This window comes from Telmatherina bonti (assembly GCF_933228915.1).
Source record: "Telmatherina bonti genome assembly, chromosome: 5".
NCBI classification, from domain to species: Eukaryota; Metazoa; Chordata; class Actinopteri; order Atheriniformes; family Telmatherinidae; genus Telmatherina; species Telmatherina bonti.
Window position 1 is genome coordinate 14,069,885 of NC_136623.1, and position 24,340 is coordinate 14,094,224.

General features: G+C 36.5%; 1 protein-coding gene across 1 annotated transcript; it reads left to right on the forward strand.

Annotated features, from left to right (window-relative positions):
- Nucleotides 1-2,418: 2,418 nt before the first annotated feature.
- Nucleotides 2,419-21,694, forward strand: LOC306756290 (uncharacterized protein; the record flags this gene model as incomplete). Its single annotated transcript, XM_079241016.1, has 14 exons — nt 2,419-2,503; nt 3,464-3,562; nt 3,689-4,099; nt 6,946-7,182; nt 9,899-10,029; nt 12,961-13,140; nt 13,614-13,718; nt 13,802-13,846; nt 17,673-18,027; nt 18,230-18,550; nt 18,772-19,044; nt 19,133-19,414; nt 19,623-19,648; nt 21,308-21,694. The coding sequence occupies 14 exons, from the start codon at nt 2,419-2,421 to the stop codon at nt 21,692-21,694; spliced, it is 2,937 nt and encodes a 978-aa protein (XP_079097142.1).
- Between the last annotated feature and the right edge of the window lie 2,646 nt (nt 21,695-24,340).

A 24,340-nucleotide genomic window follows, 5' to 3' on the forward strand; every position in this document is an offset into this window, starting at 1 on the left:
AGTGCAGCAAATTCCCCGTCTCTTAATGTCATTGTTTTCCAGTTTTTATATCACAATACTGCAGTGAACACTGTGTTTGGGAAGCCAAGAGTCCTGCATGCATGACAGTACACAGAGTTATGTCTGTGAATATTCAAGCTTCTTGATGTCAACAATACCCTTTCGTTCACCTTTTTTTTTCCTTTTTAGTTATTTTTTTGCATGTTTGTGCTATGTGGAAGTTTGTCATTGTGATATGAAATAATAAATAAAACACAAGAACAATAATTTAGATCTTCCGTTAGTAAGTAACATCATGGTTCTGAGTCACATGCAATGCTAGACAGGCTCATCGGGAGTCTATAAATCTTGGGCCAATGTGGAGTCAAAAAAAAAAAAAAGAAAAAAACATGGATAGACTAAGTAAGAACAGGCCCGCAATTTTCTCTAAGTAGTTATCTGAGAAGTATAATTCACAGTAGTGTGTGGATCTATACTGAAATATTCCTCTCTACCAACATTTGCTATATAACTGTAAGATGGTGAGAACTACTTTTTCCGCCTGCTACTGATGTGCAAAACAAGGCGCTGTATTGCAAAGCAGCACCGTGCGGTTTCCTCACTGCTGGGTGATCACTGCCACAAAATGATGATGGAGATATCTTAGTTCCACAAACAGCAAATATGTGCAGTTTGATGTGTTGACCACATCCTCCTTAAACATCTGAGAAACAGGCTAATCATAAAACTCAGAAACAGAGGTGATGAGGTTGTGATAAGGCAAAATAAAATAGTGAGGAGGAGGAGGACAGGAGCTGCAGGGCAGAAAAAGATAAGAGTTCTTTGCCAGTGCAGGCAGGTTCAGTCCAGTCAAGATGGAGAACATGTGGAGCTGGTGGATATGTTTGGTAATGTCACTGGATTTTAGGGAAGTGACTTATGTCTGTTTGCCGAGTTAAGTTTTTGTGATGATTTTAAAACTAAGGTTTCCTGTTTCATTCAAAGAGGCAGAAACAACCTAAATATGGATATGAAATAAGAAATAAGAAAATGTTTCAATAAATTAGTTTAGTTTATTTAGTTTATTTGACAGGGACAATGTACATCAGCATAAATCACAGAGAAAATGTGCCTAGTACCAGATTATAGCTCTCAGATCTAATTTCCATCTGTGGTCCCTGGACTAACAAGACACACAAACATAAATTAAACACAAAACAATGTGAAAAGATACAAAAGTTCAACATTTCACAATAAAACAGTGAAAATGACCATAATAAAGGTGCATCTTTGCAATGCAACTATAACAGTACACTGTCAAACCCTGTCCTCTGTGAAGTGCACTACAATAAATAAGTACATGCATTCAGGATGGAGTATTATGTCAGGTTAGATTACCTACAGAGTTACTGCGTAGACCAGGTGATGTTAAACTATTCAGTACTTGGATTAAAACAGCCACTGTGAACTTTTTTTTTTTTTTTTTTTTTTTAACCTGTCCTGTCCAACATCCTGACAGCAGAATGATGGTCTGGCTGCTGTGTTGTGCTGAACATGTTTACTCCTCCAAGAGGAGTCCATGGATATAAGGCTTCCCTTGATTCTTAAGTTTTATTCTTTATTTTATTATTTATATCATAAATCTGTTATTTCAGCATATAACTGCTGGACCGGACCAGAGAGAAAGATACAATCGAGGGAGAGGATGAGAAAGGAGATAGAAAAAAAGAGAGGAATGATGGAGAGAGGGAAAGGAAGAAATAAAAAAGACAAAAGAACAGGAAAAGGAAAAACTGAAAAAAAGTAAAAAACGAGCCACAGCTACTGTCATATCTTCTCAACAGATAGATTAAACATATTTTACACATTGAGAATCATCAATTATCTAATCCTTCAAAGAAAACGCAATAAACATCTTACAAGGAAAAACCATGAGTAACCACAAACAGAGCAGCAACCAGTACATGCACTGTGAACTTTTAAAGAAAAAGTTTCAGAAAAAAATATTTGCTAAGATGGAGAATAACATGAGAGAAAGGAAGTGTTTGTGTGAAACGTAGGTTGTCTCTATTTTAAGATAAATATGGCCTTCATTTTGATCTCTTGAGCGATAACAGTCTCTCTCTATGTCTCTGCGTGTCTAGCTTCTGCAGTCATGGGCCTTTCATACAGGGACAGCAACTAATTTCTTTTGTCAATGTGTTTTTTTAACCTGGAGCATTACTACAGGAAATTACATTTTAAAAAACTTTGTTTTCACAATAAAACGGTAGGGTTGTAAGTAGTAAGCTTACTACCTACAATCCTGCAGTTTTTTTTTTTAATTTTTTTTTTTTTATAGATTTTATTTATTAATCTATTCTACATCATAAAAAAGGGGCCTGGTCTTAAGTATAAAACACCAAGGCTGAAAACTGGTTCCACTCTGACGCTGATCACATGACTTATCGCCCTGATCTCTCCTCCTACAGCAAAGCAGACAGTCCTTTAGAAATGGAGGGAGGGAGTAAACAGCTGATGATTGGTGAGTAGATTTTGCAGCAGTATTTGCTTTTAATTTAGTATTTGTCTGTCCTAAATGCATGTATTCTGTCCAGCCTGGTAATAAGGAGGACCGGAAATGGAAATTTGTAACACAGCATTTTAATCACTTAGCTCTTTATGTCTTCATTTTGTGATGGGCAAAGTACATAAGAGATATGTATCATTTTACAGCGAGTTGCAGAGGTTCTTTGTTTTTTGCTTGTTTGTTTTTCTGTTTCTAGAGGCAAAGAGTCCAATGCTAAACTATTTCATTTAAACAATGTAAAAAATAAATACATCTATATTTATATAATTTTGTGCATGACAGTATAAATACAATAACAATAATAATATTCTGAATAATTCTATCAAAAGTAGTTTTTTGTTTATTTATTTATTTTTTATGATTAGCACTGGAGTGAAATAATTTTCATAAACAAGTTATTTAAGGAAAATTTAATGGAGATTACATATTTGTTCGTAACATGTTTAATCTGAAGTGGCTCAAGAAGCACAAGGATAAAAATATTTTAGTAAAATCAACAGCAGATTGTAAATCACAGAAATAATAGAAATGTACAGAAGTGACTTATGAGGCTGCACGTGTTTGACAAAAAGTGAAACGCTGAAAGCAAAAAGTTCATCTTGAAATGTGTAAGTATGTAAAGTGGTTAATTTCTTCTACAATATAACATACTTTTGAAATAACAAACTGGTTTATTATATTTACTGTATTACTGATGGCGAGTTTTGTTATGATCACTGTGATGAAGTTAATTTATCTCAAGAGAGAAGTTTTCATTTCAACAAGTACTTTAAAGTCAACAAATAGTCACAGCTCTTGGTGAATGTGCAGGAAGTAAAAGTTTGGACCAAAAGAACATCCAATATCCTGTGCTCTGTGTTATGTCAGATGTGGAATTTCCATTGATACAGTTTCTGTGTTTTTTCTGCACCGAAGTTTGCCTTGAGATGAGAGAGAAAGTTTCCAGCATCAAATCAGTTGTTCTCTTCTGCATCACTGTGTTTGTGTCTGCAAGAAGCAGCACTGCTGACACAGGTACCTCACACATGTTCTCCTTATTCATCTTGTTACACTGCAGAAATCTAATTTATATTTACATCTTTGTTTATGACAGCATTTTTGGATGACTTGCTTTTTTTTACCCTGAATCTGTCTTAACAGGATCTCCTGTCTGGAAGTACCCACACTGTGACAATGGTTTCTGTATCACTCTGAAGGATGGACTAATAACAGCAGAAGCTGGACTCTGTGTTGTGATTCCGTGTTCTTTCACTACTGGTGATGGCTTCACACCCCAGAACATAGTCTGGTATAAATGTCAGCAAAATGAAAAGATATGCAAACAGTCTGACATGATATTCAACACAGACAAAACAAGTAAAAATATTAAGTCTGGGTTTAAAGGACGAGTGTCTCTGCTGGAGCCTGATGTGAGTCAGAAGAACTGCAGCATCATGATTAATGATCTCATTGAGTCTGATTCTGGATCCTATCAGCTCAGAGTTAAGGGTCTCAACAATGGAAAAACAGATGGATTTACATATATTCAAAAAACACAGATCTGTGTTGAAGGTCAGAAATGTAATGACATGGATCTTGTGTTATTTTTGTTTAGTTTATTGTTTGTTTGTTTTTATTTTGTTACATATTCTAAAAATTTTATTTTTTAAAACAGTTATTGGGGACAGGTGGGGGTCTAGCCTAATAATTAAAAGAGTGCCATATTTTTCTATTAACTTCCTACCTGCATTCATTTTTAGGCATTAAATTAAAAAAAAATCATATTTCATCCCACATTTCACCCACATTGGCTATTTAACAAAATGGAAAAAAAGAAAAAAAGTGACGTATGGATGATTTAATAATGATTTGTCAGAAATGCAGTACAAAACGGGTCCACCAGGGGGCCACAGAAACACACCAGATTCAAAAATTTTTTTCTTTGACCATACAGCGATGAAATATGTCCTAAAAATGAAAAAAAAAAAAAAACACCCATGGCATTAAAGGGGTTCAGGCAGAGTTTAGGGTTCAGAGCATTAAGACTAATCCGGCATTACATTTTCAAATACATTTGATGCCAGATAAACTTCTGTTACTTTTAACTTTACAACAACATGCTTTACAACATGTTTAATCTTTAACTCTAGCACAGTTTTATACAGGATGCTACACAGTGTGTACAACTGGTTCTTAATTTTGTCATGCAGATTGTGCCTCATTATGCTCAAGACTCTTAAAACATGAACTTGAATAACAGCATGGAACACTATGCAGTGTTACGAGTTCCTGTTTAAATAGAAAAATCATTAGATATGTATACAAAATTGTGACTTATACTGCCTTTTTGGTGTAAACTTTACTCTCATTTGTAAAATATAATTCAATGATATTTCAATTGAGTACAGCTACAAATGTTTATTTACATATTCTGTCTGTCTCTAAATGTTTTTGCTAGATAAAAATTCCAACTTTGTCTCGTAGATGTGAAGGAAGCCCAAATTGTTGGTTCCAGAAATGTGAAAGAGGGTGGGACTCTGAATCTGACCTGCAGCGTTGACAGCTTCCCTCCATCACTTGTCATGTGGACGAAACATAATTATTGTATGAACCTGTCCACAAACACTGGATCAGCCACATTAGTCATCTCTAACGTGTCAGCAGAACATTCTGGGCTGTACATCTGTACCACAAAATACATGAACAGGACTTTGATCGCACATGCAGACGTTACAGTCAGGTGTAAGTAAAATATACTGATCTTCAGAGTATTTCACAGTACTCATTACAGCTCATGATCAATACATGTCTTATATTAGACCATTTATTTATTTATTTATTTATTTTTTACAGTGGATCTTGAAAAACATTGTGGATTAAACGGTGGAGTTTTTCCCTGGGTCGTTGCTGGTGTTTCACTAGCTGTCAATTTTATCTTCATAATCCTGTCATGTTGCCTCTGGTATAACATCTTTATCTTTTGTTTTTCATTCTCTCCAACATGCTACTGCTTGAAAACAACAAATAAGGAACTGCTCTCCTCTTCTTTCTCTTCAAAGGAACAGGAGACAAAAGGTGAAACCAAACCAAGAGGACAGAACTTACATGTCACTGCAAAAACCAGACACTTCTCCGGAGTATGAAGTCATTGCACGACGGCCTCGATAAGCCCTCAGAGGGATTCCTCAGTGAATTTTGTTAGTTTTGTTAAATTCTAACATTACACAGATATGATGTTTCTGTAGCATTTGGATCTTTTTATTATTTTTTTTAATTTTTTTTTTCTTATGTGACTGACCTTCATGGGCTTCATTTGCTTGCTTGACCACTAGAGGTCAAAAATTCTGTCAACATAATTGTAGGCTGTTTTGCTCTGGGTCCACAAATTTGAAACTGATCATGTTGTGTTTTTATAAGTCATAAATCTGATCATTTTCTCTTCATCCTAATGTTGTGCAACATGAATGTAAATATGTGATAAACCTCAAACTGGTTTTTAGCTGCACATGATGTTTGATGTTGATCTGATACCTTTTAGGTGAAAGCAGGAACTTCTCAGACCTTGTCAGTGCTCTGATGCAAATTAAATTTAAGTAACTTCCATCACTCTGCATCCAAGACATCTGTCATTCATATAAGGTGTTACTTTTGTTAAAAAAAAAAAAAAAATCCTATTTAAATATAACCATTTCTTTTTTTTTCTTTGATTCAAGTTTTTTTTTTTTCATTGTAATTGCAAGATCACAAAAATATTGATTAAAGGAGCAGAAATGTAATTCTAACCTTTGACTTCTTTAGTGGTGGTGAATAAAGGCTAAGTTTAACTTAATGAAACTTGGCATAGATCACATTGGTTTCAGGAAGAAAACACAATTTTTGGTATTTTTATGAATGTCTTTTTTTAGTTTCATCCCTAAATGTGAACTGATTATTTTAAATGTGTGTCAAGGGGGTAAATCCATAGTTTAGGAAACAAATTTACAAAATATTTAATTTTTATACAAACTCTCATCTGTAGTTTAAACAAATGGATTGTAGTTCAGCTACATGAAAGGTGTTTCATAAAGTTCGAGAAAGCAAAGAACAAAAAGACTTTTTGAAGCATCTGAAGTTGATGCTGCAAAAAGGGTAAAACATTCTTCAGATATGTAACCTTTCTTAAATATGACGTTTAATGAAATATCAGTACACATCCTAAATATATTTTGTCTGTTTTTGCTAATGTGTTGTTTGAAAATGTGTTTTTTATTTCTCTGCCAGTGCTGTGGGTTCTGACCAAAGTAACGATCCGAATGGGTAGAGCTTGACATGTTATAATCCTCAAATCATATATATTTCATTTAAAAAAAAATCATATTTCATCCCACATTTTACTGCAAGCTGATCTTCAGATTGCTTTTCCAGCATGTTTCCATCAGGTCTAAGGCAGAAGCCCACAGTGATGGTTCCTCCACTGACAGAGGGACAGCAGACCACGCTGACCTGCACTGCTCCTGGTCTCTGCTCTGGCTCTCATCCTGACATCACCTGGATGTGGAGAGGAGCAGGAGAGGAAGACTCTCACATCCCAGGAAACATCACTGCTGTCTCACAGAGACACAGCTCATCTCTGACCTTTAACCTTTCAGCTAAACACCACAACACCAACGTTACCTGTAAGATCAGCTTCACACAGGACCTACAGAGGAGACTGTGACTCTGCATGTGAACTGTGATTATGTTTATATCAATTGTTTTGTCTTTTCACTATTTCTAAGTCAAATCGGCTTTTTAATGTTTTATATTGAAGTTATTTCATATGGAACTCTATGTTCAGTCATCGTGTTCATAAAGTGTTTCTACAAATAAAGTTGGCTTGGCTGTTGTTTTCCTTATGAAGATTTTTTCATTTTACAGCTTAAATGTTTTGCTGCAAGATCATTTATTTAAAGTTTTAGCATCATATTATTTATCCCTTAACATTTGAGATGTAAGAAAAGTAAAGATTATGGGGGATAAAAATGTGGATGAGAGCAATCCTCTGAATCTGACCTGCAGTGCTGACAGCTCCCCACCATCACATGTCAGCTGGAAAAATCAGCAACAGAAATTGACGCAGAGGTGAGCAACTCCATGAGGGCTGCAGTCCTGCAATTTTTATGAGTTTCTTTGCTGCAACACACCTGAATTAATGAGCAAACTGGTGCAGAGCTTGACATTTACTCGGCACCAGTTAATTAGTCATCATTGATCTGAGTCGGGTGTATTACAGCAGAGAAACTCCTAACACTTGCCGGACTGCAGCCCTCAAGGACCAGAGCTGCCCATCCCTGAACTAATGTGATAAAGGCTCAATTTACTGTCCAGCAGAACTAATCTGCCACCTGCTGGCAGGAGGAAAAAGGAATTTGTTCTCTATTTATTTCCAACATGCAGCAGAAGATTCAGGGTTTTATATTTGCAATGTAAAGCATCTAAACATCACAATGACTGAACATGTCAACATAAAAGTGATCTGTAAGTAGATTGTGTTTGATGTTTTGTTTTCATTCATTCATTTTCTAAACCGCTTAATCCAATTCAGGGTTGCAGGGAAGCTGGAGCCTATCCGAGCTGGCTTTGGGCAGAGTACACCCTGGACAGCTTGCCAGTCTATCGCAGGGCCACACAGAGATACGAACAACCACTCACGCACACACTCATTGCTAGGGGCAGTTTAGAGTAACCAATTAACCTAACATGCATGTCTTTGGATGGTGGGAGGAAGCCGGAGCACCCGGAGAGAACCCACGCATACACAGGGGAACATGCAAACTCCACACAGAAAGGCCACTGACCAAACCCCTCCCCAGCCAAGGATCAAACCAGTGACCTTCTTGCTGTGAGGCCACAGTGCTAACCACTGTTCCACCGTGCATGTTTTGTTTTGTTTTTGTTTGTTTTGTTTTGCTTTTTTAAATCTCTGAATCAGATTACAGGCTTAAAATTCATCCTACATCACATTGTCAAAAATACTTCATATCAGTCATTTAGTTTCTTGTGTAGTTCATCTTTGCAGTTTTTAGACTCTGACAACATTGAATGGTTGGAACCTCAAAAGTTCTGCTTTGGTCAACATGTAAAACTGGTTCTTGTGCAAGCAGGGACTTTAAAGTAGACAATTAAAATGGGAAGTTACAAAATAGCATGGAGCAGTGTTCAGTTTACTGAGTTCCTGTTTAATAGTAAGATCATTAAAATGATGTTTTATCACATTGTACACGATATTTAGCTGATATAAGTTTATAGTTCGAATTTACTGTGTTTCAAACAGATTTATTGTTATGAATGTTGTTTGTTATTTGTAAGCTTTTAGCTGCACCCATACATTTTGTATATTTTTGTTTGTCAATGCTAAAAAGCAACTTGTCACTTCTTTTAAAGCACTGCTTCAAAAGCATTTCCAGATTTTCACTGTTTAGTGCCTCATAACAACATATGAGTCATCATCCATCTTGCATCCTGTCACTTCTCTGAGTTCTCTCCAACTAGTAAAACTTGTCTTATCTTTCATTCTTTCCATTTCTCTCTCTATTTTTTTTTTTTTCAGCAAAATCAGACGTAGTGAGGATTTAAAATAAACTGGTAGGTGGATGTAATGCAATGCAGTTGTCATGGGGAATGCGGGGAAAGCATAAAGGTCACAATGCTATTAAAATGAATCAAAAGCACCCAGTTTTAATGTGGAAGCTTGTGATTTGCTCCATCAGCAACCTAGTGGCTTAGAAAAGTATGTCTCTCTCCTTTACCTTTGGTGTTTTTCCTTTCCTGGACATCTTATTTATTTTCTGTTACTTTTACATGATGGAGTATATTTTAAATCAGAAAAGAAATAAATCTGAGATCTGTAATAAATAGATCTAAATAAAGCGAGTAATGTCAGATGTGTAATATATATCCTCTAAACTTGTTCCCTACAGATAAAAGAAACGCTCAGATCTCTGGCAGAAGAACTTTAATAGAAGGAGATGTTCCTAATCTGACCTGCAGCGTTGAAAATTTCCTTCCATCTCTCATCATGTGGTCTAAGCAAAGTTCCAACACAAACCAAAGTGGAATCAGCTTCCTCAATAACACTGGATCAGCCACACTCATCATCTCTAATGTAACAGCAGAGGATTCTGGACAGTACGTCTGCACTGCAACACATCTAAACACGACCACGACTGAGCCAGCTGATGTTACAGTAACATGTATGTATTCTGTTTAAATATAAAATTGAAATAATTCTCTGCATTTACATCTTAGCTGATGTGTTTTGTGACTTTTTTTTATGTTTGCAGGGTTTTCAGGGATCCTAAATGTTTCTGGATGTGTGCTTCAGTCAGCATTACTGACCTGTGTGTGTATCAGTGAAGGTGTTATGGCCGCTGCTGCAGAATCATAGAGTCATTACTACGGTGTCAGGCCACACTGTCAACAGCACTGTGACCCTAGCAGCTAAACGCAATGACAACATCACTGTTGAATCTGTCAGCAGCCATGTAAATGGTGAAGCAAAACAAAACCTCAGCATCCAGTAACCTTCCCTAGTAAAAGAAGGTACATGTTCAATGTTAACATACTTCTTTACCCACCATCAAATGGCCGCTGCTGAAAGAACACGCTAGTTTCTCTGTCATGACAAATGTGTCACACTTTGCAGTCACCAGCACCACTGTAGTGTCCATGACAAGTCATGAAACCACAACTGTAGAGTGTGTCAGCAGTAACAATGTTGGCGCAGGAAGTCATGTCATTACAATAAATGAGTCGGAGGAAAGCGCTAAATTTCACTTATGAGTTGCTTTACACCAAACTACTAACATATTCTAAAGAGAATTTTTTTCATGCAAAAAGCTTAATAAAACATAACAATGAATACTAAATAAAAAGTACTTGAAACACATATTTATGAAACACCCTGAGATCATTTACCTGTATATCTCAGACAGTCCCTGCAACCTGTTCCCAAGTAAAACACACAATCTCCATACACAAAGTGCCAACCTTTAACATTATGTTTTTGTTTTTTTTTACAGCCCATAATTTGTTCAGTGGAGAGCCTTTCCTGAGCATTTCTATCTCTGTTTCTTAACGTCATCTTTACAATCCACTGTATCTGTCTTCGGTGAGTGGCATCTTTAGTTCGTGTTTTAACGGTTCTGGTGATGTACATTGCACCTTTTTGAAATAATAACTTTCTTTTCTATTGTTTCAAGGATTTCAAGAAAAAAGGTGAAACCAGACGAAGAGGAGATCTTTTTGCATGTCGCTGCACCGAAAAGACACATGATGAATATGATGTTGTTGGCCAGTCTTTAAGCTAACAGCAGCCAGTGAAGTTAATTATGATATTTCTATATTATCTTTTAAAGAACTGAAGTTAAGTTAGTTTAATCTTGTGTAAAATCTTAATATGGAATTTCTAAAAGATATTTTAAAAGCCTCCATTTTTGCAGTGTATAAATGTGCTTACAGAGCTGAATTTTCAATAATCTTTATTAATATAGATAATATAGATAATGCCGATTCATCATGTCACAGCATCTTTTTCATGCTTCACACCTTTGCTGTCAAAGAACAGTTGGTCTAAAATGTGACTTTCCGTTTCCTCTAAATCACACAATCAATCGAAAGACTCTTCAAGATGAGCCTGGTGACACGTTTGGGTTTATAGATTCTGTACTTTTATCTCTTCCATGTATATATTTGATGGTCATAATAAATGTCATTTTGAGCTACAGATTTTAATTTTTCTTTTTGATTTAAGAGTGTTTCTTTCTAATAAAAGGAAAAGCACATCCCGTGCCAAGGTCGTCATGTTTTTAATTTAAGATTCCGTAAATCTGAACCAGCAGTTTAGTGAATGTATTGCTGGTTTGGTTTCCTCATAACTATGAAGTTATTATACTCCCTGATCATCATGTAATTTTGGCTAAAGTTCTTACTTCTGCTTTTAAACTGTATGTGTGTGTGTGTGTGTGTGTGTGTGTGTGTGTGTGTGTGTGTGTGTGTGTGTTAAGCTGCACAGCAGGACCACATTAAGAGCAATTTTACGTTGTTATTATATAAACTATTATTCCATTCTTCCATTTTCTTTCTTTCTTTAAATTTTCCAGTTTTCTGTCTTCAAAATAAAAAAAATTGCAAATTTAAATCGATTTGAAGCCTTTATTTGGGATCTCAAAGTGTTTTCAGGTTCCTCATGTTCAGCTAAAAGAAAATGACAGAGACACAATCTCGAGAGTAAAAATGAAAAAAAATAATCAACTTACTTTTGCAAAAATGAAAAAAAAAGAAAATAAATAGAAGAGAAACACCACATGGGCATTTAGGAAGTGGTGAGGGAGCGTTTCTTTAAAGATTATGGTAACTTTTAGGTCGTTACTCTGAAGACGCTACATGTTGTTAAAATGAGAAAATAGTGGCAGTGAAACACTCTTCATTTGTCTTCAGAGTTGCCATTTTAACACCTATACTGAACTAATATAAGGCAGTATTGGCCAGAAACAAAACACACACACACACACACACACACACACACACACACACACACACACACACACACACACACACCAAGAGCAGCTTCTTTTGTTAGCGCTCTGTTTAATTTATCCTGAAACTCCAAAACAAACTGAACGAAACACACTGGTGATGAAACATCTATTTTTAAATCTTTTTTTTTCTTTTCTTTTTTCTTTAGTCCATCCAGATTATGGAAAGATTCACGTTACATTTGTCATATCATGCAAACTACAACAAAAAGAAAATAGTTTTAATTTAAACAATGTTGCTTCGTTCAATTTTGGAAGGTGGAGGCTGTGGTTAGCAGCAGGGTGGACCTGGACAGGTTCCCAGTCCATCAAAGGGTCAAAAATATATATAATATTCACACATTAAAATGTTCTTACTCACAAGAGGACAATATTGTTTATGTTCCAGTAAACTACCGGAGATCTGATGATGGCTTAACTTTTTATCTCAGATGATTGATATCACGGTGTTAGCATAGCTCTCTGTGTCGCTATAATACGATAAGTACTACAACAACAAACCACCATTCTGCTTGCTTAAATGCTTGACAAGACAAAAATAAAAAAAAAGAAGAAGAAAAAGTACTACGACAACAGCATGCAACAACCTGTACTACGCAATGTAATGTTTAGCAAGTGTGGAGTTTTCATTGTTTTTTTTCCATGACACTGAATCAACTTAAATCCTCAAATCAAGACGTCTGTCCTCGTCTGCATCAGTGCACTTGATCTTAAAATGTGGAATCTCAACTCTGTTGTGTTTTCCAGGGTTTTTCACAAATGGTGATGGCTTTGCACCTTAAATAATAATTTGGTACAAGTGTACACAATAAGAGAGATGTAGAGATCCTGATATAAGATTCCACACCAGTGATATAAAATGTCCGTGTGGTTTTATAGGCTGAATTGCTGTCGAGGCTGGAGCCTGATGTGAGTCAGATGAGCTGCAGCGTTGTGGTTAATGATTTCAAGAAGTCCGTTTCTGAGTCAGATCACATGACAGTTACTAGTCCTGTGATAATGCTGGTCTGTGTGAGTGAAACCACCAACAGGACTCTCGTACAAAAGCCTTTAGCGAGGGTAAGAAGCAGACCGGGGGCCTCTTTCCAGACTGTTGTGGAGCAGCTAAGTCTCTACCAGCAACTCCCCGAATGAGCCAACTGGCTCCATTTTATCTCCTCTGCTGCTGATTGGGCTAAACCATTTTCCACTTAACAGAGTTGGTTCCCACAACATAAAAACACTCCCTAAATGGATTTTGTAAATATCAAAAATTACCTACCAAAAGATGATATATTGATAAACATAAGCAAAACATATACCCATGTCCACAACCTAAAACCCAGGTACCATTAGCGTAGCCACACCCACCTGTCTCATGACCTCTCCAGCAACATTTTGGGTGTTCAGGTTCCGGGGGAAAACTTTCCCTCAACACCCAGGAGAGAAGTTCAGTCAGATGAGCTAACAGACCATTTCACTATTAACCACATCCTGCTCACATTTACACACACTCTGCCCTGAAAGGTTACAAATTCTTTTCTCTTTCACAGACATCTGAAAGCCAGAGTTCTCCGCAGTCAAGGGGAACAGGCCCCAGCGGGCCTGGACCGGCGATGACCGGTCCCGCCGGGCACCGACCACCCAGGGCAGACAGAGTGCGGGCCCCAGGGCCCCAAAAGCAACCTAAGTTTCTACCTGTCACTGGCCTGTTGAGTTCACAGCCTGTCCTCCTATCCAGGCATCCCCTACTGTGGAGCGTAAGGTGGACAAGCAACAGCGGAGAGTGAGACGCTCCAGTGGAACAGTGGAGGGGGAGAGTTTGAAACTCCCACCCCCTCCTCTCAACTAAGTGCTCTTTTTTTTTTTCTTTTTATCTGAGGTAGGGGTTTACCACCCCACAACCCCAGATAGATATTCTTTCAGCTAGAGATCGCCTGCAGTGTTGCCAGATCGTTTGAGAAAAACAAGCAACCAGCTGGATGAAAACAAGCCCAAAAGGAGCAACCTGGCCCCTCAGAGAAAAAAATTGTTACACTAATGTTAAACTTAATGTTATTTATTTATGTATACATACATGCTACAAGACTGAACAGTTTCCATCTTGCCATCACTATCAAATAATGTCTAAAATGTGTATAACTAGTAAATTTTCACATCATTAATAAACACAAATGAATCATGTATATATGTATGATGATGGTGCACAAAAACACTGAAAAGCCTTTTGCATGGATATCTTTCTTGAGAACTGAGAAAGTGAAAGAATTATGTCTGTATCTGTACTGGAACCCAGGAGATTGATCTCTTCTGATCCCATTTATTATGGATATGAGATTTTTTTTTTCCAATTTGACTTTTTTTTTTTTTTTTTTACCGTGGTTTATCTCATTCATTTTTTTTTTATTTAATTTTATTTTTTTTGTTGCAATGTGACTTACTTCTTAGTTGGCTCCATTTACAGATTTGCTGTCATGACCCCTAGAGGCCACACCTCTTATTAACATAATGAGGCCATTTTGTTCTCAGTGAGCTGGAAGGAAGTCTGTTTAGTCAGTCTGCAGCTCTGAAACTGTTCGCTTTGTGTTGCTGTCAAGTAGAAACTCTGAACCTCTGCACTTTCTGTTGGAAATTTTCAACATGGTTGGAAGTGAGTGCAATAAACTTTATGCTGGTTTGGAGCTGCACATTTTGCATAATGAGATCAACAGAAGTGAGAAAAGGAACTTCTCAGAGATCTTGTCTGAACCGATGCAATTTATAGTTTTCTTTAAATGACTTTTCTTAAACTTGAGCCATGCCATCTGCATCTATACACCGTGTTATTTGCATGATCTGAAAATATCTTCAGATATTCTTTTCTTCTTCATCTTCATTTTTTAAAGGGCAAACGCTTGCATCAAAATATGAAGGTTACGAATGAATGTCCTGTAGTTTTACTATTCTTAATGGTGAATAAGCTGAGCGTAAAAAATCTTAGCTTAGTTTTCAGTGGCAATCACATAAAAAAAAAAGCATTAACACAGTCCATTAAATAAACATACTGTTTTGTCTCATTTCTTGGAGCATTATTTAATTGTTTCAGATGAGTGTTGTGTTGCACATACAATAACACACACTATAACCTATCAATTGTACTTTAAATAAAAAAAAAACACACAATTTCAGTAAGCATATATTTTTGCAAGGCCAACAGCTTATAGCTTACTTTTTAATATCTTTTCAGATAAACTTACTGGTTAATAAGGGTTTTCCTGTTTGCACAGTTCAGTATGTATTTATATCTTACAGCTGTGTGACTAATCATATGTGTAAATGTTGATCATAGTTTTAATTCTCGTGTTTTTTTGTATCAATCTTATCTGAATAAACTTCCTCTGCTTCATAATGAAAATAAAAGGAAAGTGCATTTGTGTCTAAAGTCAATTCCCTGTTTCAGTGGTTCCCAGTGGAAATTTTTAACATTTTTAACAGTTCATTTTCCCAGAACACCCTTTGATGCAGCTAAAAAAAAAGCTGTAGACCCCCAACCACCCTATGTTAAAACCATGCTTGGCTTTATGTTTTCATTATCTAGCTTTTAACTAAAGAAACGCATTCTGGCTGATTATATTCCTTTGATGAAATTAAGATAAATATCAACATATAGTTTGACTTTTTTCTGATAAATCTTCATGTTGCTACTCAGATATGTGAATAATCTAGATTACCAGGATAGACATGAATTACTCTGCTACAGTAGCTCCATCAGCTCACTGACTACACTAAATCACCGTGGACGAAGATCAGAGAAGTTTGGAGGATTTAAAAACAAGGTGGCTTAAGCATGTCATACTCCGAGACAAGAGAGAAATCTTTCTTGTTCTCCAGGCCTTGAACAGAAAATGACATCAGTCCGATAGAACTTTTTTCTTATAGGGTTCCAAGAAGTATTCTGTGATTGGTTGGAGATTTGAGGTGGGCGCGGTTTACACGGAAAGGCATGAAGCAGACAGTTGTGCATTTTTACTGATGTAGGTTAAACAGATTGTTATAATAAAAAAAAAAATAGATAAAGGTAGAGAATGATCAAAGATTTTTACCATATAGGGCATCTAAACACCCAGACTGAGCCACGTGCACAATCCGCCCTGCCAAAGACAAAGTTTCACTTTAACTGAGAAATAACCAGGACATCCCCCTGCAGTGATCGGACACACCTCAACTGGTCTCTGTGTGAACATGGTTCTAATTTAATGCAGCGCTGTGTATGGTGAATTTTGGGACACTGAATCTTATTTAACCTTTGCATTGAAGCAGTTTGTATTCTGCACATTTCACAAGTTATCTATTTTCTTTTTAATGTGGCTAAAAGAAATAAACAAACAAACAAAAATAACTAACATGAAAACAGAAATTCAAATGTCAATTGTTAAGTCAGTATTTTAAATTTTTCAAAACTTTGTGTATAATTTGACATAATTTAGCCATGCAGACTGTGAAACTAAATTAAAAAAAAATTCTTTTATTTTATTATTTAGGTATTTGCAAGTGTAATAATATATAAGATGTAACAGTGTAGGTAAATAAAAGAAATATGCAGTCTGTCTCATGAGAGATTTTTTGTTTTATACTTTGGTCATGTTGCAACAAGTTTTCTGAGATCTGGATGTTGCACAAAAAGGGAAAGGAACTGAGCAAAAGACAAGAAACTTTACAGAAGAAGGTCTGCAGGAGAGAGAAGGGAAGGAGGACAATAAGAGAGGTAAAAAGTTAACTCAGTTTTAAACAATATTGTGAGCTTAGAATGGAAGTTTGTGTCTTGCCTTGAAATAAAATCCACAAACATTTACAAGTTTAAGTGGATCATTTTACTTCTATGAAATTTCTTGTCCATATATATATATATATATATATATATATATATATATATATATATATATATATATATATATATATATATATATATTCACAGATATAGATATAGATATAGATATATGATCTAATGTCATATAATTGTGTGCAAAGTTACAGCTGGTCATGACAGATAAAGATCAGAGTTGATAAACAGAAATCTGTAGTCATCAGAAATTTGGATGTTTTATTAATTATTTTTGGCCCTGATTTTGGCCCAGAATTTGTTTGTTTTTTAACACAATTTAACAGAGTTGTCAACTTATATTAACAAAAGAGATTTTTTGTCCCAAAGAGCTTTAAAGTCAGCAAATAGTCATCACTTTGAGTAAAGTTTGGTAACATTGAAGCATATGTAACATCCTGTCTTGCATGTGTTGTCAAGGGTGGACTTTCCAATAATTCAGTTTCTGCATTTTTCCTGCATCTTATGCAATAAAGTTGGTTCTGAGGTAGAACAGAAAGTTTCCAGCATCAAATCGGGATGTTTGTTCTCTTCTGGATGGCAGTGTTTGGCAGCAGTGCTTACACAGGTACCTCACACATGTTCTCTTAAATCATCTTCTCTTATTGCAGAGACTCAACTTATATTTTTAATATGTTTATGACAATGTTGTCAGATAAACTGTTTTTGTTTTTTTCATCCTGAATCTGCATTTACAGGAGCAGCTTTTAGGACATATACACGGTGTCTTTTTGGTTTCTGTATCACTCTGAAGGATGGACTAATAACAGCAGAAGCTGGACTCTGTGTTGTGATTCCGTGTTCTTTCACTACTGGTGATGGCTTCACACCCCAGCACATAGTCTGGTATAAATGTGACCAAAGGAAATCAAAATGTGATGAGTATGAAACCATTTTTGACACAGACGAAACGAGTGAGAATATTAGGCCTGGGTTTAAAGGACGAGTGTCTCTGCTGGAGCCTGATGTGAGTCAGAAGAACTGCAGCATCATGGTTAATGATCTCATCTGGTCTGATTCTGGATCCTATCAGCTCAGAGTTAATGGGCTCCGCTTTGATTGGACAGAGGGATTTACATTTCTTCAAAAAACACGGATCTCCGTTGAAGGTAAGAAATCTGGAGTAACAAGGGGCAAAGCTTCTAGGCTTGTCTAGGGTGTTATTTATTTATTTATTTATTTATTTTATTTTATTTTTTTTAGTTAAAATCTAACACACTCTGATTTTTTTGTTTAATTTATTTTCATATTTCATAGCACATTTAAATGCAAGATGGTCCTCAAAGTGCTTTTCCAATATGTTTCCATCAGGTCTAAAGCAGAAGCCCACAGTGATGGTTCCTCCACTGACAGAGGGACAGCAGACCACGCTGACCTGCACTGCTCCTGGTCTCTGCTCTGGCTCTCATCCTGACATCACCTGGATGTGGAGAGGAGCAGGAGAGGAAGACTCCCACATCTCAGGAAACATCACTGCTGTCCACACTGAGACTCTGACTGCTGTCTCACAGAGACACAGCTCATCTCTGACCTTTAACCTTTCAGCTGAACAACATAACACCAACGTTACCTGTAAGATCAGCTTCACACAGGACATAACTACAGAGGAGACTGTGACTCTGCATGTGAACTGTGAGCAAGTTTTTGCTTTTTTTAAAAAAAAAGTTTTTAACACAACTTTATAATGTTTCTGAAGGAAAACCTGTTTATGTTAAATTAGTCATGAGAAACCTTATAAAACAATTTTATTTTCTTGTACAGAATCTTAAAACGTGATAGAAGTTTTACTTTAGTTTGATTACATATAAAAGCTCAGATGTGTAATCTCCATCCTCTAAACTTGTGCTCCACAGATAAAAGAAAAGCTCAGATCTCTGGCAGAACAACTGTAAAAGAAGGAGATGTTCTGAATCTGACCTGCAGCGTTGAAAGTTTCCCTCCATCTCTCATCATGTGGTCTAAACAGAGTTCCAACACAAACCAAAGTGGAATCAGCCTCTTCAATAATACTGGATCAGCCACACTCATCATCTCTAATGTGACGGCAGAGGATTCTGGACACTACGTCTGCACTGCAACACATCTGAACACGACCACGACTGAGCCAGCTGATGTTACAGTAACATGTATGTATTCTGTTTAAATATAAAATTGAAATAATTCTCTGCATTTACATCTTAGCTGATGTGTTTTGTGATTTTTATGTGTTTGCAGGGTTTTCAGGGATCCTAAATGTTTCTGGATGTGTGCTTCAGTCAGCGTTACTGACCTGTGTGTGTATCAGTGAAGGTGTTCCTTTACCCACCATCAAATGGCCGCTGCTGCAGAATCATAGAGAGTACTCTGTCATCACTACGGTGTCAGGTCACACTGTCAACAGCACTGTGACCCTAGCAGCTAAACACCATGAGAACATCACGGTCGAATGTGTCAGCAGCCATGAAAATGGTGAAGCAAAACAAAACCTCAGCATCCAGCAGCCATCATCAGGAAATGGTACATGTTAAACATTAATATACTTCTGCTATGTTTTTATCGCTACTTTGTTTTACGGCCTTGTCTCTTTCCATGACTGCGGTGTTCAGATAACTAAACTATTACTATGATAACTACTATACATCAATCTACATACATATAACAGCATTGATATATTTATTTCAAACAAAACTGCTTTTGATATTTTGTCTTTTGATTCTTATCATAGCCGATGAATCCAGAAATCTACAAAAAGTATCCTGGCTGGAAATCATCATTGCCTTTTTGATTGGAGTTGTTCTTACAGGTTCCATTTGCTGTTTGACCATTCAATGCTACAGGTATACTTTTTTTAAAAAAAAGAAAAGAAAAGAGAGTATACATACAGCGTGTTTACTACTTTTTTTTTTTTTTCTTTTTGCATGGAATAATTTCTCTGCAGAAAACAAAAGAAGAGTTCTGGATATTTGGATGGGACTCTGGAGATGGTGACCAGTCAAGATGATCTACTGGTGTTTGTTTTCATTCCTCTAGTATCTTTTTTTTTTTTTTTTTGTAATTGAGGACAACTTTTATGTATGTAAATATCTTCCATCTTCCTCCATGACACATATTAGTGCCCCAGTGCCCCATTTCCAACTTGCCATCTAAATCATCACACAGACAGAATCATATGTTACTGAGCACAGAGGAACCCAGTAAGGAAAGACGATCACAGGAGCCGTCTGCACCAGAAGTCAACCAGACTACAGCGACCAACACACAGATATGGGCATTGGTTTAAAAACCAATGCCATGGTCAACATGACCCTCGGCGCAGAGGGCTCCCTGTGAAGAACATTGGAAAAATGCACAAAAATGATTGCATTACTAAAAATAACAAAACAATAAAGAGTAAAAAGTTTTGTTTTTTTAAGTAAAAATTAGCAGTTTTATCAGTAATAAAATGTAAGTCATATTAAAATAAAATAAAATGTCCCTGAAAGGAACCACTTTAATAATAAATACCATAATGAATTAAATATCCACACTAAAACAATAAATATCAAGTAAAAGCCAGAACTTTGAGCCTCCTCTTAAAACATGAATGTTCTCTAAAACCTTGAGGTCCACTGGGGCCATAATATTTAACAGGACGCCTCCCCATGGGTACGTGTCCTGATTTTAAGGGCAGAGCCACAAGATTTCAGGGTTCGCAAAGATTTGTGAGGTAAAAGATAGTCAGAAAGACGAGAAGATATTTAATAAGATATTTACATAAAAGAACCTTAAAATCAATAAAGCAAGATATGCCTTATTAGATGTTCAAGTCATCTGCAAGTCCCTGAATGTGGTTTCCTGCTTCCAAGAGGAGTGGGATCTGGGCATAACAAGGAGCACCTTTAGATGCCTTCATCAGTGGTGACTGATATGTTCTACAAAGCCTGGGGATTACTTTTATGATGACATCAAGCATAGACTACAACCTAGTTCCAAGTAAATAACCCCACTGACCAACCTTCTGACTCACCAGGAAATTACTGTATGTGCATGTCCTTAGACTCATCACATCTTAAAATGATGCTGGATGTGTTTCTACACACCAGGAACAATTTGCTTCAACAACCATAGAAGGTATGTAAAGAGAGATGATAATATGACGTGAGGTCTACCACACTACGGATGTTTTGCATGAAGGCGGATGGAATGGCTCATCTGTATTGTTTGGAAAATTTCAGATAATGCTGACAAATTAATTATATTCTTTTTGATTAGAAACTTTATGGAAAATAAAATTAGAAAAAAATGTGAAAGTGGACACATTTAGAGTCTCAGGGGAGCCAAGCTCCTCTCAGCGTGGTTTGTCATTTTAAAGGTAAACTCAGTGTTGTGCTTGTTTCAGCAGTTGTCATGTTTTCCTCATTTACCTGACAGATCGATGATGGACAAGCAGAAGAAGATCAGACTCACATCCAAGAGGTACCTGAGAACGGAGCTGTGGTAGCGGAGAAAGCTGTTCCTGAACCCAAATCCGGGCCGGAAGAAGTGGTGTACGCCTGCATTGACTTCTCCTTGTTGAAAAGAAAGAGTCCCAGAGAGGCGAGAAAGGAGCGAGAGAACACAGATTATGCTGAAATCAAGACAGAAAGAGGAAAGAAAAAAGAAAACAATCATGGAGAGAAAACTGAACTTTTGGAAGACAAAGAGGGGGAAGTGATGAGGGAGGAAGGTGAGGAGGCACAACCTCAAGTTACAGAGGAGGAGAACGGAGCAGAGGAGGCGGTGTACTCCAATGTAAAGGATTTAATGAACGGGATTTAGGACTTGGTGCATTGTTCTGATACATGAGCTTTTCCTCCGTTTCGCTTATCAGATGTGATGGACTGATTGCAACGTGTTAGTGACTGAACTATTAACAGAATCAAGGGCTATCCCCGTCACTTTCAAGCAAAAAAAAAATTAATGTGTTCATGTGAGATTCCTGAAACATTATTAGGTCATGTTTGCACAATTTAATATTGTCTTTCTTTTTTTGTACATTATTGCTTTTTTTGTTATTATTTTTGGTGTTTGAATGATGGAACCGGATGGACTCCAGTTCTGTGACTTCTGGTCAGATAGACAAAATGGAGCTTTGCTTTTCACCAAGACACTTTTTGACTCCCAAAAAATGTCAAACTCTGCACAGATCTGAAGGACTTTTCCCTTAATTTCAGAAGGGTGCTAATAGAAAACCAGCAGTGTCAGCACTGAGTTATATGAATGTATGTATAGACATGTTTTTTATTATGTCTTTTGCAGAAATGTAGTGCTTTGTAATACTGAGTGTGTGGAGAAATGTAAATTGATTGCATCTAAGTGCAGCTGTTGTAGATTTTTAAATACCTTTTAAATTGTATAACTTTGCCTCCCCAGGGACTGCAGATGTTCATGTTTTTTTTTACACATGGTCCTCATAAATAAACTAATAAACTAAACTAAACTTAAATCAAGGGAAAAAACGCGTTTCCTCATTCACCTATGCATTAAATCTGCACTAAGACTTCTAAAAAATCTTGATTTTAATTATCTTAATCAATGTATTATTTTATTGTGATCTCTGCTATGTGTACTGTCTTCTATTTACAACATATGTAATGCTTTTGATGTTTTCATGTAAAGTACTTTGAATTGAAATGTGCTGTACAAATAAACTTGCCTTACCTTTAGAGTTTTGTAGGAAAATATGTTCTATAAGTTTCAGCTTAAATCAAAATGTGCTTTTGAATAAATCTAATAATTATTTGATTTGGAGGAAAAATCCAAAAAATTTCAGAAATGATGAAAGGACTATGTTTATAAAGGTAGTTCAATCTAATGCTGTGGATCTTTTTCAGCTGTAAAAGTGTTGGCTAAATGCAATAAAAAAACATAAAAAGATATCTCTCTCCTGTGAAATTAACCATAAATCCATATTAACTTGTCAGGAGGTTTGAGATAAGTTTAAGGATGTACCACAGAATTTTGGTTTTTATTATTATTTTTCTCAGCAGCTAATTTAGCGGCCGTCTTGCACCCTACCTGTTCTGTGAACTTTCTCCAACCAGTAAAAGGCAGCAGGGTTTGAGTGGAACCAGTTTCAGCTCTGGAGTTTTAAATTCAAGACCAGCCCGTCTCTTTATGATGTGGAATAAACTGGATACATAAAACACATGTTTACTACTTACAATCCTGCAGTTTTGATTGTAAAAATAAAGACATCAGCCATCTAAAGCCTCACTAACGAAAAAATGGGGCAAAAAGTCTTTTTTTTTTTTTTTTTTTTTTTTTTTTGACTGATGCCTTTATTTGGCACTTTAACTGAATTTGAAAAAGTACCAATTCATATTTTTGTATTTTACTATTTATAACCATGTGACATATCAAAGTTATTGTACTGTAATCTTCTGCTTCCCAGTATCCATTAGGGGGCAGAAGACAATCAGACTGTTCAACAAGATTTTGAGCAACATTTCTACCATAAAGTGATGTAAAATGCCTTATTTATCAAATGTATCAGATATATGTTTGGGTTTATAGGGTTAAAGGTCTAATCTCCTGTAGCAAGGCCCGTGATTTGCAGTAGGAGCAGAAGCTAAACACACAGCCATTGAGAGAGAGAGTTATCGCTCGCACATCTCAAACCACTCTCTCATGTTATTCTCCATCTTAGTAAATATTTATCAGTGATTTTTTCTTGAAAAGTTTACAGCGGCTGTTTATTCCAAGTTCCTTAAGAGTTTAACATCACCTGGTCTAAGTAGTAACCTGTTCTGCAGGTAATCTAACCTGTCTGAATCTCTGCTTGTGGAACTGAGGTGATTTCAAGGACATATTACTCCAACCTGAATGTATTTATGCAAACACTTTCTTATTTCATTCCTTATTTCATGACCATATTTAGATTATTTCTGCATGTTTGAACAAAACAGGAATCCTCGGTTTTAAGATCAGCTCAAAAACTTAAAACATCAAACAGATGTAAATCACTTCCCTAAAATCCAGTGACTTCACCACACATATCCATCAGCTCCATATTTTCTCCCTCTGGGCTGAACTGAACCTGCCTGCCCTGCAGCTCCTGTCCTCCTCCTCTCCTCTTTATGTTGCCGTATCACAACCTCATTACCTCTGCTTCTGAGTTATGATTAATTCTCAGACCTTTAAGGAGGATGTGGTTTTCACACACAACAAACAAAAAGAAAGATCTTTGCATCTTTGCTGTGCTCCTCTTGAGCTAAAGCCACCCCAGAAGAGCAGTCATCTTTCAACCAGAAGGATGGGAGATTGATCCCTTGGCTACAGGCTGAAGTGTCCTTGGGCAGGACACTGAGCCCCAAGTTGACCCCGATGTGTCCATCAGGGTATGAGTATCTGTGTGTGTGTGTGTGAATGGGTGAATGTGCCATGTAGTGCAAAGTGGTTTGAGTGGTCAAAATGACTGGAAAA